Here is a 13,543-nt window from a genome sequence, read left to right as displayed (position 1 = left end):
GTCTTACCTTATTATTTCCAGGAATGTGGTCCACTAGAGGAACAAGTTACAGGATATATCTGACTTTGTCTTACCTTATTATTTCCAGGAATGTGGTCCACTGGAGGAACAAGGGATGGTGATGGGAGTCCTGGACAAGGGTTTTGATGTTTTGGTGCTAAAGCTTGGAGTGGTGAAGAGAGTGTACTGTGATGTAAGGAAAGTGGAGGGTCGGGGCACTTTATCTATGCTTGTCTATAGGGGCAGATGGAATTAAGGTGTATTCTGGTAGATGGTCCGAATTTGTCACGTTGATGGTGATCTGGTTTTTTTCTGTCAGAATATGATCAAAAATGGATCACCAAAGATAATTTGGAAGACAGTCAGAAAATATCTCTGGATCTTCCCCTGGTCTCTGTGTATTAAGTGTTTGCCATCGCTTACTTTTTCAGTCACTTTATATTATACATGTATATATACATAATATATTGCTGTCCTCTTCATAGTTTTTACTTGTACTTTCTGTAGCATAATTTATGTAAAAAGTTCAGGGAAATTTTGATGTCATCCTTTTGAACAGTTTCATTGCTGACGTGCAAACTGTGTACATCTTTTTATATGATAAAGACCATTGCTTCGTGATTCTAGAAACTTCCACTGAGCAGTTTCTCCTACCAGAAGGTCCGTAAATGTCCTGAGCTGACCCTGGTGTGGGCCCCAGATGATGACCACCCCAGGGAGTTCACCCAGAAAGTGACCATCTTCACTCATGTCCAGTGTATTCTTAAAGCTGATGACCATCCCCTGAAGTGGAATGTAAGTAATTGTTAACAGGCCTGAGGGGGGGGGGGGGGGTCATCTGGAATGATGATTGTTAGTATAATGCAGTTTCTTAATAATGTAAGTAATTGTTAACAGGCCTGAGGGGGGGGGGAGGTCATCTGGAATGATGATTGTTAGTATAATGCAGTTTCTTAATAATGTAAGTAATTGTTAACAGGTCTGTGGGGAGGGGGGGGGGGGTCATCTGGGATGATGATTGTTAGTATAATGCAGTTTCTTAATAATGTAAGTAATTGTTAACAGGCCTGTGGGGAGGGGGGGGGGTCATCTGGAATGATGATTGTTAGTATAATGCAGTTTCTTAATAATGTAAAAGGGGTTAGATTTCAATCAAAAAGTATGTAGGAAGTATCAGTTTTTATCTGAAACCTTTGATCTTTACCTTCATTTGTTTCAGTAATATTTTTGTGTAAAGATACATTTTATGTACAATCATAAGGCCCACTGGGTTAACCATTTGAACATTTTTTTAAGATTCGGTGAAAACAGTTGAAGTAGGTGAGGGTGGGAGGGCTCATCCAAAATCTAAAGGGGGGTAGACGTCAATCAGAAAGTATGTTAATTATTATATTAAACCGTGGATGGCCCTTTGAAATGGGGTAGGGGGTGTCATCAAGAAAGGGTGCAAGTTTATTGTAACTCGTAACTCTAGAGGGGGAATTCATTCAGAAAGCGAGTAGGAAGAATCAGTTATAATTATAATATATATATTTAACTCTGTGTGGTGGGTGTAGGAAGAATCAGTTATAATTATAATATATATATAACTCTGTGTGGTGGGTGTAGGAAGAATCAGTTATAATTATAATATATATTTAACTCTGTGTGGTGGGTGTATGACTGCTCAGATTTTAGACTTAAGATACTATGTAATTCCAAATCTTTTGGGAGGGAGTTGTGTACAGGACATTTGGTTAGAAATACCTGAAGTATAGTACAACTTGCACTGCGCTGTTTGAGATACTTGTCAAATTGTAAAATAGGTCAACTCTTGTACACCCAATGCAAATGAAAATATAATTACGACAACCATAATTATGTTTTAAGTTTGCAATTAATGTTACAGTTCTTAAGGTAAAGTAGATTCAATGTTACCAGTACAAGCCAATTGAGTGGCCGAGCATTTTGTGGCTATATTGTGGTATTCTCTTTCCAGGCAACAATACATCGACCAGTGGAGACCATTTAGAAGATCCACATCTTCCAATGAGATGACATATTCTTTTATTTCACTTACAAGAGAGATGTGAAAAATGGCGATTCCCTTTGCAATTGAGGGTTAATTTGAAAAATTTTACCAAATTTGAGAACATTTTAGTTAAGGTATCAAATAGTTACAGGACTGAGACAGCAGATACATTTTTTCAGCCTAGGCAACCATTATTTAGAAGACATTTCCAGTATATTGTTGTGAGAGTTGACGTTCTTGTTGACTGTGGAGAGAAGTTGGTGTCTTCTGGTTCATCAGTATTTTTTATCTTTAGTTTTTTATGTTTTATCAGTGAATGTTTCTGACACCTAAAGAGGTATTAATTTTAATTGTAATGTTTTTTAATGCAAGTTTGAATTATTTAAAATAATTTTACATTTTAGTGCTTTACCTGTGGAAATTTTTCTGTAAAATTTTGATTTAGAGTCAAATGCTGCTAATTGTAATTATTTTGTTGCTGCACAGTTGATACTGTCATGCTTTTCTATGTAAATTTATTTTATCAGCTGGGTGGAAAAAAATTGAACAACTGGTTATTGAAAAGTGGAGTTACTGTCACAGTGTCAAATGATTGCACACATGAATGCAGAACAGTGGAATGGTAGATTTGATAAAGGAGTCATTTTTATCCAGATGAATGTATATTCAATATTTATAACCAATTTGGCAAAATAATGGTTGTTGTTTAAGTGTTAAAAGTATAAAATGAAAAAAAAAAGGTTAAATTCAAATCATCCTCAGTAGAACAATGTTTTCTGCAATTTTGTAGAAGCTGTACTTGATGACCAGCATTTTGTAACATTTCTGGGTGAAGATGTATTTAATGTACAATTATGAGCCCTACTGCTTTTTGTACCTTATCTTATATTCATTGAATACTATTGGAACATTGTGATGGCTTATAAGCATGCTGTTGTAGTATTTATTCCATGGCCCTCTGTGTCCATGCCCTAGGAAGAGGTTGGTCTTAGACGGCATGGAAAAAAGTTGTCAGTTTTCCTAGGTTTATTACAATGAAATTGTTAATAATATATTAATGCAAGTTATTACATTCATATGGCTGACTTTGAAACTGTCTTTCATTAGTGATATGTCCATGTTAAATATAAGTTGATACAATGTGAAGTAAAAGATTTCCCAACCAAGTGCAGCTTTTACAAACTTGAGGTGACAATTTGAAACTGTTTGGTGCAGAGTCCCATTCACGGAATGTTCAGAAATTGTAATTTGTAGATAAAAATTTCTGAAATCACTGTTACACATTGTATGTAATAACTTCTTTTACGCAATGACTGCAGCACACGGTTGCTTCCCAAATCAATATGTGAAACGACAAAAACAAAACGATGTTCAGTCACAATGGCTACCTTCTAAGAATATTGTAGCTTAAAAGCTAATTTTTGAGCAAAAAAAAAAAAAAAAAAAAAAAAAAAAAAAAAAAAATGCTCAACCCACATTTGACAGACATCCTCAAAAAACTTTAAAAGTTTCATGAAAATTGCAATATTTACTTAAATTTGTAAGCTTTTCAAACCAGTAAGTGGATATATATAATGTAAATATGCTGTAAATGAAGTTAAACTACTATAATAGTTGATGGATGGATAATTATTAAAAATACTACATTGACATAACCTTCACTATTTTTGCAAACACGTTTTGCACTTCAAAACTTTTTAATAGACATGATAAAACTCTAGAATGAAATCTTAGACTTGGAAGTTTTTACACTAAGCAATATTAGACCCCGACCCCACATTATGGAACGACCCCGGATTATGGAACAAAACCGGAAGTTTGCCCTTTTTACCCAGCATGCAGAGCGTAAAAAATCCCCGTTGCCACGAAAGTTTCAAGCGTCTGCTACAATGTATCAAACGCGCTATGCAGACGCATGTTACGACCTGATACAATAGAAGTGTTAGCGTTTGAAAGTTCGTTGCTCTCAAATTTGATAAAATTAATAATGAACTTACGTTTATTCAAGCAAGTTTTAAAGCCGTTTATCGTCCGCTTTCGTCTGCACGTGTTACTGTCAGTTTCCGATCTCGATTTCTAACTTTTTCATACTGGTTACGGGTAGATACATCGATCGCTTTGGACGTAAACACGGTCGTCTTTTACTGCTATAAGTATTGTAGCCTAACTTGCCTCATCCCTTAGCCTATTGTTTGTATTTCTTGTTCTCGGCTTAATGAAATTATTTCAAAACATCCACTTTCAAGAGGTTGAAGTATTCCAAGATCTCATAAAAATGGCTTTGATATTGGACATCGCTGTGGGTGCTTTCTGCTCACTGTAAACTGCCGCTAGAGAACGCTACAAACGACTTGTGAAATAAATAAATTTGTTCTCACAAAATAACACTTAATGTTGACTTTTGTATTGACATTATGAGAGAAAAAATCGTTACTGACCTTTTTCATGCTCGATAAATTTCAGCATGTCAAAGAGGAAATTATAGGCCCACTCTTATTCAATATCAGAGGCGGCTCGTAGGCCTATAGGGCCTATTTGAGGTGCCAAAGACGATCATTTTAAATCATATTTCAGGTAGGCCTACACAAATGACACATGATTGATCTTTGTTGTGATGAAAAAAAAAATAGACTTATGAATCATTTAGGGCCTACTAGATTTGCGCCTTTTGCTGGGAGTTTTATCTTTAAAACTTCTTATTTCAACTATCTCTATCCAGTATCTTCTTCTATTTTTCTTAAATATACCACAGGTGCTCTCAAGGGAGGTGGTTATGGGAAGTTGGCCCTCAGTCACTCTGATGAGGCAGCTCTAGTCCACTACTGCCTTATTATAGTGAGTGACTGGGGGTTGAGATAAGCCGAAGATGGCAATAAGCGAAGAATGGAGAAAGAGGAGAAGAGAAGAGCGGGCGTGGAGAGGGAGAGGAAGAAGGCTGAGGTACGAGAGCGAAAGGCACAGAGGGCATTGGAGGTGAAACGTACGTAGAAAAGATAAGAATGAAGAAGAGAGAGAAAAAAAATTTACGTTGCGTTGTTTGTAAAGCCTAGGTCCCAACCGAACGTACGGGCTGCTACGTGTGGTCTACGGCCAAAAAAAAATGGGAAAAACTTGGGAGTTTGTGTGTGAGGAGCACATCCATCGTGCGACTTTTGGAAGACGCAAACAGCACGTAGTAACTTTTCGACATGATCAACAGCCGCTACGTGCGATCTAGCTACGTCCTAGCCGGACGCAAGGAACTAAAAAACCGTGCGTCCAAAACGTATTTGGGACCTAGGCTTAACGCGCAAGAACATTTCACTTGCGCTTAAACCACTACATTTTTGGACGTTTCCTGTGTTATATCTGCTGGAATTTACCTCAGTAAAGGAGAAACATTGGTTGAGTTCTTTTGTTTTATATATTTTTTAAAGATTTATATTGTTTTTTTTTTCTTACTTATACCGCAAAAGTACATGGGCCTACAAGTGATATGTTCTTGTGCGTGACAAACAACGCAACGTAAAAATAAACATACATACGTACATAACACAAACGCACATTATTTTTCCATATGGTGAACAGAGTTGCGAGACAGTATAATAATAGAATAAATTGCAGTGATTTCGTTTTATGGAGTTAAAGGTTTAATGCATTTTATAAAGGTCAGCGCTGTTAAACTGAATACATTCATCTCTTTGTTAGGTCACAGCACTAGTCTGTTACATGAGTTCTCGGTCTTTTTTTATTTATTTATTTTTATTGTATTTGTCACACTTTCGATAAACTCTTTGTTGGTGGTGTGTGAGCTGTTAATGTTAATTGCTAGTTTTGTTATCATGAATTAAAGATTTTATTTTGAATCATTACTGGTGTTGTTACCTGAAGGCTGGCCAAATGAATGATCGATGAGAATAAAATGAGAAATATCAATATTATTCTTTCATAATAATGAATACAGTATTTTCAATTTGGCATTTTAAATGACCAGACTACTAAATATCGCTTCGATACTCCGACGTAGCGGCAACTTCTCGTTTTGTTCCATAATCCGATCAAGGCAGTGGTAAATGAGTGGACTATTCCATTTTTTAGCAATAGGCCCCTATTTGTGTTTAAAAGTAGAAGACCAACTAAATATGAATAACAACTGCTGTTATGTTCATTGATATTCGCAATATAATGCGCATTTGCCGTTTTATTGTCTTTTATTGACCCATTAGAGCCTGCGTCATCAAAACAAACGGCAGCCATACTGGAGGGAGACCGGAATCGTCTGCTGCGCATGAACAAGCCATGTCTGTAGTTCAGTTTTCGTTTTCTGTATTTTCTTTCATATTTAACCGAGCAAAATGATGAATTACTGCAGGGTATTTGGCCGAGAGAAGGTAACTAACTTTACAAGCGTTCACAGACTGCCTGCAGTGGTAAAAATCCATGGTGAAGGAACTAAAACCATAAACGGAGGAGACACGGCGAGGTGGCTTTGAATCAAGACTCTTCAGAAAAGTAAAGGATAAAACTAATTTATTTTATAGCAAAGAATGAAGAGCCAACTGTGCAGATTTTACCATAAAAGAAAAAACAGTAGAACACCAAAGACCTAGGTGTGTACGTTTGGAGCGAACGTATATATTTAAAGTAGTGCCCAAAAAGTGTGGGTGGAGAGTGTGTTAATTTGTTAAAACGTGTTGACATACCCAGGCAGGGTTTCGACTTTTATAATGAAGACTCACCTATTGCCTTGGGTGTAATTTGTTATCAGTTACGGTGCTCTCTAGATTTTATCGGCTGTCACCTACCTCTTTTATACCTGGTTAGCATTATTCCCAATTAGTGTCAAGGCTATATTTGTAATGTACGCAGCTGAGCTGGCCAATTAAATCAATTACCTGTATGAAATGTATTTGGAAGTTAGTGACTTAATTTTCGATTTGGTGTAGTGATAAGAGTAATTTTATTTTGCAAGTAAATTCTACCTCAGGTGTAATTGACATATAACTTTAATAACCTAGCTCATGAAATAATTTTGCACTTTCCTCTGTAAAAATGTTAAATTCTGCTCCTTTCAACTGTAATGTTGTAAGTTATAATATGAATAAAAATCACTATTGTTATCTTTATATTAATTTACATTTAGGAAATTGATCAAGCATTTCCCACCAAGCCACACTGATTGGGTGCAAGTAAATTATTAAAAAAAAAAAAAAAACGGAAGCTTTTGATGACACGTACAAAAGGCAGCTAGATGACACACAAGGTAGAAGCAGCAAAAAATATTCCTAGATCTTTGTGACCAGCTGAGGAGACAGGATCTGAACATCAGGAGAGTGAAATCCAGTGCATGACAGGAGTTATTTAATTGAAGCGACACTCAGAACTCAGCATTTCATGTTCACTTTTATTCATACAAAATGTGCACTTTTCCTATATGTTTAAGCAAATGGTTGTAGAAATCAATTCATGAACTGAATTATTGTTATATTACATTGGAAATCATAAATACATAAGTGTGAAAAATGCCTTGCTTCTGTGAATGACTGAATAATAATAAAATCCTAACAATGTTGCTTATATGAATGGTTGCATTCATGGTGAATATTAAACTCTCTCAAACAACAGTCTCGTTACATGTACTTTCTAATGAACCAAAATGAAGTACAAGAATGCTGAAATAATTTAAAAAGTTGATGATGGTATAGAGCAAATGTTCTGCATACTTTACTTCTGTATAAACAATAGCATCTGAAAACCCCAATATAGTTAGGCTTTACATTAAAAAAAGAGAACAACAAATACCTGATATTGCAGTTTTAAAGTAAATTTAAAATATATGAATTTTGTTCACTGAATACCTAGCAAAATATTTTCAATGCAAATGGTATATTAAATTTTATAAAATCAGTTTGATACAATACTTTTTATGACAGTACATGTAGATGTATTTTGAAAACTTATTTACAACACAACTTACCACCTTTATTTTGATACAAAGGACATGTCTTTTTCATCATTGACATAGTTTCTATTGCTCCATTGATATCAAGTGTATAGTCCCATGGCAAATTCCCATTCTCTAAGTCCCACGTAAACTGAGGTTTGAGGATATTTGTAGTGCCTAACAAATGCTTCTGTGAATGACTGAACTAATAATAAAATGCTAACAATGTTGCTTATATGAATTAACAACAGTCTTGTTACATGTACTTTCTAATGAACCAATATGAAGTACAAGAATGCTGAAATAATTTCTGACAGCTTCACGATGTAAAGATAAGTCATAACTAACAGCAATATTTCATGTCATAAGACAATCATACATTCTTCCTTGAATCCACAAGGGTTTATCCTGATGATCAGCTTAAATTTCTTATATCTATCCTTTATGAAAACAGTTGCTTCTATTTAAGGTTAAACTTATGATTACACATTAAACTCTCTCAAACTATAACTGTTATTACCCAATGAACAAGAAAAATGAAGTACAAGATAACTGAACTATCTTCTGACAACACGATGTTGGGTAAGTAGCATTTAGTAGGATTTCACGTTTTTAGACTGTCTTGAGTTCATATCGGTCGATCCCGCTGAGCAGCTGAAGCCTCAGCTTGTATATATCCTTTTCCCTTTGGTGTCCTTGATCGTGATATGAAGTGTACTTTATTTTCTTTGGTTTACCTATATTTACGCTACTATTCCCCGTCGTTCATTCCCTCCAGCATGGCCGCGGGACTAGTGTTACGGAGCAAATATGACGTCACTGTAATCGGTTAATAGACCGCCTGCGCTACATATTGCCTTGCATCTTATCTAACAATCTCTGACGCAACGTTATCTGCGCACTTCCGGTTTTGTTCCATAATCCGGGGTTTGAGAACAACAAGAAGTTAACCATTATTTTAGCGTTTTTCTCCAATAGTAACCCCAATCATATGGATTAAGCTTTACAAGATAGTAAATAAAGCTCTATCGTAGCTACATGCAAAGTATTAGAGATTAGATTACGTTCATTTTTATACGCAGACTGTGCAAAGCTGAAAAACGTCAAATATCGTTCCATAATCCGGGGTCGAGGTCTATGTGTAATCTGGTAAATATTTTCAAAAAATCTTACCTAATATCCAGACATTTTACTTTTACTTATATTCCAACATTTCAATTAAAAAAATATACAAAGCTTGCAAATATACAGACACCAAGAAACAAGGCAGCAAAAGTTAAACTGTGAAATATTCAGACTACAGAAAAAAAGTGCACAAAATAATGTTTTGGCCAATTTTGATGCACTGTTACATAAAAGCATAATCACTCTTACCCTCTTGTATAATGCACTACGGGTAACATGAAAAACTGGCAACTGATTCAGTTCCATGAGATACAAAAGGCCCCGAAGAAATTTGATACTTTATAGGGAGAACAGTTTCATTCAGTTCTATTTAGAACTATAATTTAGCTAGTCAAAATTCTAATTTCAAGAGGGGAATACTAGTGTGATTTTTTTTCAGAAATCAGGATCCCCCTGACCCCCTCCCCACCTAAATCCACCACTGGTAATTTATGGCTAACGCAATGAGGACGGCAAAGAGAACGGCACATGCAGAGAATATTAATAATTCAAGCCTGTCAAATCTGTTGTCGAAATGCCGTTTGTTATCTTCGGCCGAGCTGCGTATTTCACACACTATTGTATCTATCTCCTGTATGCTAAAGATGGATTTCTGTACCTTTTCCACTTCATTTGGATCTGCACCAAGTGCTAGAACAGAAGCACAGGCGATTTCCCATTTCGTGCAGAATTTCTCCATGTCTTGGATCCCAAATGTGGCGGAATGCTGTATATAGTTCCTGACATTCTTAAGCCGTTGGATGTGGTCAATGAAACCTTGTGTTGTTTGTGGAGAGGAAGATAAAGTGGCATTTTCTTTGAGCGCTGACCATTTCAGGTTGGCTTTGTCTGGGTGAAGATTTCTTATCAATAACACCAGCAATGTAATGTCAAACGTTTCCACATCTGTATGACCAGAGGCAGGGTACAAAAGATTCCACTGAGAAGCATATATGACTTTTGTTTTCTTGAGTTTCTCAAGTTCCCTTATCACGTCATGCTTACCAAAAAACTGAAGCACTGCATCTTTATCACTGATGTGCTCACCATTAGTGATGCCAGGCCTAACAACATCCTTGAGAAAGAAAGTTCTAATGACTTTCGTTCCAAGTTCAATAACGAGAAAACTCAGCCTTGCAAACCTCTGTGTATAAACAGATGACACATCTGGGGCATTCACACCTACTAATAGAAAAATATGATAATGATCAATGCTTTTTGTACAAGAATTTTATAGGGAAAGAGAGATAGAGTAGTATACTAGTGTGTGTGTGTTTGTGTAAAATATGCGGCAACCACCACTGCATTATGGGAGAAATATGTAGTCAGTGAAATGTACTGTCATATGAACAGGGGGTACATGCTAGTAACAATACGCTATTTCTTTATATTGAAGATTTGTAAGTTAAAAGATAAAAATAGAAGTAAAAATAAGAATAATGCTTGTACTTCTTAGCCTAAGCTAAGCACTACCAAATACAAAATTACCTGGATCACTTGCTTGTACTGCCTGTGCACTCACTGTAAGAATAAGAAGGATTACAAGAATATGCACATGATGAACAATAATTAGCAATGAATAATATACATGTAATTTAAGTATGAAGAAACTTATTAATAGATATGTGTTGTGAGCAAAAGGTAACCTGCTGTACATTTACCTTCTGCACCGCAGGTAAATTCTCAAAATACGACCAGGGCATAGTATTTATTTTTGTCATTAAATGTTTTCCAAATATGCTTGGGCATTTGTTTTTAAATTAGAAGTTAAAACAATTCTAGCCACGTGCATGGCTGGGTAATAAATCTAATATGGGACAGTTTATATGAAAAATGTTCGGCACATAGAATTGCAACAGTCTTACCCTCACACAGACGTTGATGCCCATGTAAAACTCATATTGTTGGAATGATTAAAATATAAATTGCATGATTTTGTGGGAGATATTTATATTGTTCTAACAAAGGCGATGGGCAAAATTTGCCAAGGGGAAAAATGCTGATATATCATTTTCGGGGATTATAAAAAATACCTTTGGGTATTTATCAAGTTACATTATTTTAAAATATATAAAGTTTGGTTTATTGGCAACAATTTGAAATATTAATTCTCTTCATGTAAATCTTAGTACATCACCCAATATGATTAGTTGCATTTACATCAGTTTAACACCGATTTCAATGACTACATTACCCCTAATTATATTCAGGAACAATGTCTGTTCACAGCAAAACTACCTAAAATTTTAATGCTTACCTGAAAACCAAACACGATACGGTGTCACATCAATTGGCATTTCAGTGCCCTCTACAGATCTACATATCTCATCGTTTTCTTGGACGTCTTCTGCTTTTATTGGAATATCTTTTCCTTTGTCTTTTAACCGAATGCAAAAGCCTAACTGCATCCTGGGACAGTACGTGTCCCGAAGAGTTGACAGTTCTTTTTCAACGGTTTCCCGTGCATTGGAGTATATGTCAGGTTTTGGTTTGTTTCCAGTAGCATTTGTTATCATCATTCTCATGGCCCTTTCTTCAATGGCGAGATGGAGCACCGACTGTTCGTCTCCCAAACGGAAGGAGGCATGGTCAAACCCAACAACTGGAATGTTATGTTTATATTCCTGAGCTCTATACTTCCTAAGAAGACGGATGATCAGAAGATGAAACAACCCGGTAGGAAACAGAATGTGAGGGAATGCGATAAGCAAATATTTCTGTGGATCCGTCTCAGACAAGGCGTTATTTACACTGTTATTGGATACCAGCATACTGGGCACGACGAATCTTCTCTTTCCAGACCCGGGCAGAGGGTTTTCAACTGATTGGGATATTTCTAACATCAAGTCGAAATGCAGCATAAGTTGAATGATTTCAGTCTTTTTTTCGGCCATTTTGATTTGTTTTAGATATTCATCAAATACCTCCTCATTGAGCACTCCTCTTTTCAGATCGTCTTTCAGGAGATCAAAGTGACTGCCTCCAGGTTGACTGCTGGCATTGGTCATGATGGCAGAAAACACATCTGCTAACCAAAGTGGATCTATTATGACGACATTTTCCAGTCCATCAACTTTGAAGTGTAGGATGTCGCCTTGACGGTGATGGTAAGGAATGAACTTTTCTTGTAATTCTTCATCAGGGAGTCCTACCCTTTTTGCCATTTCCCTCAGTTTTTCAATAGATATGATGGGGGTTTCTTCACTCTTCTCTGCCAAATTCATTTCCAATTTAATCCAATTCACTGAAAGATGTTGAACGGTAGCAATACTGTTGCTGCTATAACCGCACAAATCTTCGATCGCTTTTTTTATTTCAGCGAACTCCCCATCATCTTCGGCCAAGTTGCTTATGGCAAAATATCGGTAGACGTGGTCCTTGAGTACCTGCCTGTCGTCGAGACACTTCTTGAGTTTATCAAAAATCTTTTCAACGTCGCCCTATGAATAAAAACTAGATAAGACATTTTTGTAGTTGTTGTTCATTACCATATAATAATGTTAAATTGTCAGTGTAAAGGAAAACATTTACCGGGGTGTGTGTATGTGTATGTGTGTATATGATATAGTCCACTTTGTTCAAGTTGAGAAATGGGGTATGTTGCAATGAACATATAAAATTAGGATGGAGTACAGGGGGCAAGGAACACCCTTTTCCCCCAACATTAAATCATGCCATCCACAAATAGTCACATAGTGAAAAGTTTCTAAATAATTAAGTCACTCGTCAGGAATCGTGATATGGTTGAAGGGATACAAATTATACATAGAATAAGTATGGTAGTAATTGAATAATTGTGATAAGAAAAGCATTTTCACCTGTGCGCATAACATGTCCTTATGAGTTCCAATAATCAAGACGTATGGCATGGCATTTTTGTCTTCTTCCCTCAATTTTCCAATAGTGTGCATATGGATTGAGTTTAACCAAAACATAATAAACTCTGAAAAATGTATATAAAGCCTTGAGGTAATTGCAAAGATGAATATTAATCAGTGTTTTCTCCTCAGCATTGCTAAAAAATAGCGCCAATTAATATAATAATAATAATAATAATGTTTCTTATTGGGCGGCTTACAATGGATAATATAACTAAAATCCTTAAAATTACTACAATATTAAAATCTAAAACACTCATCGGAACCATTTAAAACTAGAGGATCAGAGAGGCGATACCGCCTCCAAATATTGTACCACCAGCTGGAGCAAGCGCATTCGTATAGACCCCCACATACACAAAGTAAGGGACACAGCCACCAGTTTTGTGCTTGACAAGCTGTAAAAATGCAATCAACAAGAATTTTCAGAATATGCAAAAAATATACATAACTTAAAATGGTACAATCAAAGTGAATTCATCATAAGGTAGGTCAAAGGTCAATTTCAAGGTCACAGTAAATTGCCAGTATATGACTTCTATTCAAGTTTAATAGTACCTATCTCTG

The 13,543-nt window shown here is 36.0% G+C and overlaps 2 protein-coding genes across 2 annotated transcripts in view; one reads left to right on the top strand and one right to left on the bottom strand.

Annotated features, from left to right (window-relative positions):
* The first annotated feature begins 64 nt into the window (after positions 1–64).
* On the top strand, positions 65–3,290 carry LOC147760043 (DIS3-like exonuclease 2). Its single transcript, XM_086995041.1, has 3 exons — positions 65–193; positions 628–795; positions 1,979–3,290. Exons 1-3 carry the CDS (start codon positions 116–118, stop codon positions 2,009–2,011), a joined length of 279 nt encoding a protein of 92 aa, XP_086851167.1. The 5' UTR covers positions 65–115; the 3' UTR covers positions 2,012–3,290.
* A 4,084-nt stretch (positions 3,291–7,374) lies between these two features.
* The window catches only part of LOC147760041 (uncharacterized), a 35,683-nt gene continuing 29,514 nt past the window's right edge, over positions 7,375–13,543 (bottom strand). The window contains exons 5-8 of the mRNA XM_086996308.1: positions 12,917–13,041; positions 11,356–12,538; positions 10,587–10,619; positions 7,375–10,283 (exon numbers count right to left, since the gene is read on the bottom strand). Coding sequence (XP_086852434.1) covers positions 9,529–10,283; positions 10,587–10,619; positions 11,356–12,538; positions 12,917–13,041 — 2,096 coding nt within the window. The 3' untranslated portion in view covers positions 7,375–9,528. The remainder of the gene's footprint in view (positions 10,284–10,586; positions 10,620–11,355; positions 12,539–12,916; positions 13,042–13,543) is intronic.

Source organism: Lingula anatina, chromosome 9 (genome assembly GCF_051362555.1).
Source record: "Lingula anatina isolate TDL-2025a chromosome 9, LinAna3.0, whole genome shotgun sequence".
Classification (NCBI taxonomy): domain Eukaryota; kingdom Metazoa; phylum Brachiopoda; class Lingulata; order Lingulida; family Lingulidae; genus Lingula; species Lingula anatina.
The sequence above is the reverse complement of the archived record's forward strand: the minus strand, read 5'-3'. Positions and strand labels throughout refer to the sequence as shown.

Coding starts and splice junctions, on each gene's coding strand:
- LOC147760043 (XM_086995041.1), top strand. CDS start 116: ATGGTGATGGGAGTCCTGGACAAGGGTTTTGATGTTTTGGTGCTAAAG. Junction 194..627: donor TGAAGAGAGTGTACTGTGAT/GTAAGGAAAGTG, acceptor TCGTGATTCTAG/AAACTTCCACTGAGCAGTTT. Junction 796..1,978: donor ACCATCCCCTGAAGTGGAAT/GTAAGTAATTGT, acceptor TTCTCTTTCCAG/GCAACAATACATCGACCAGT.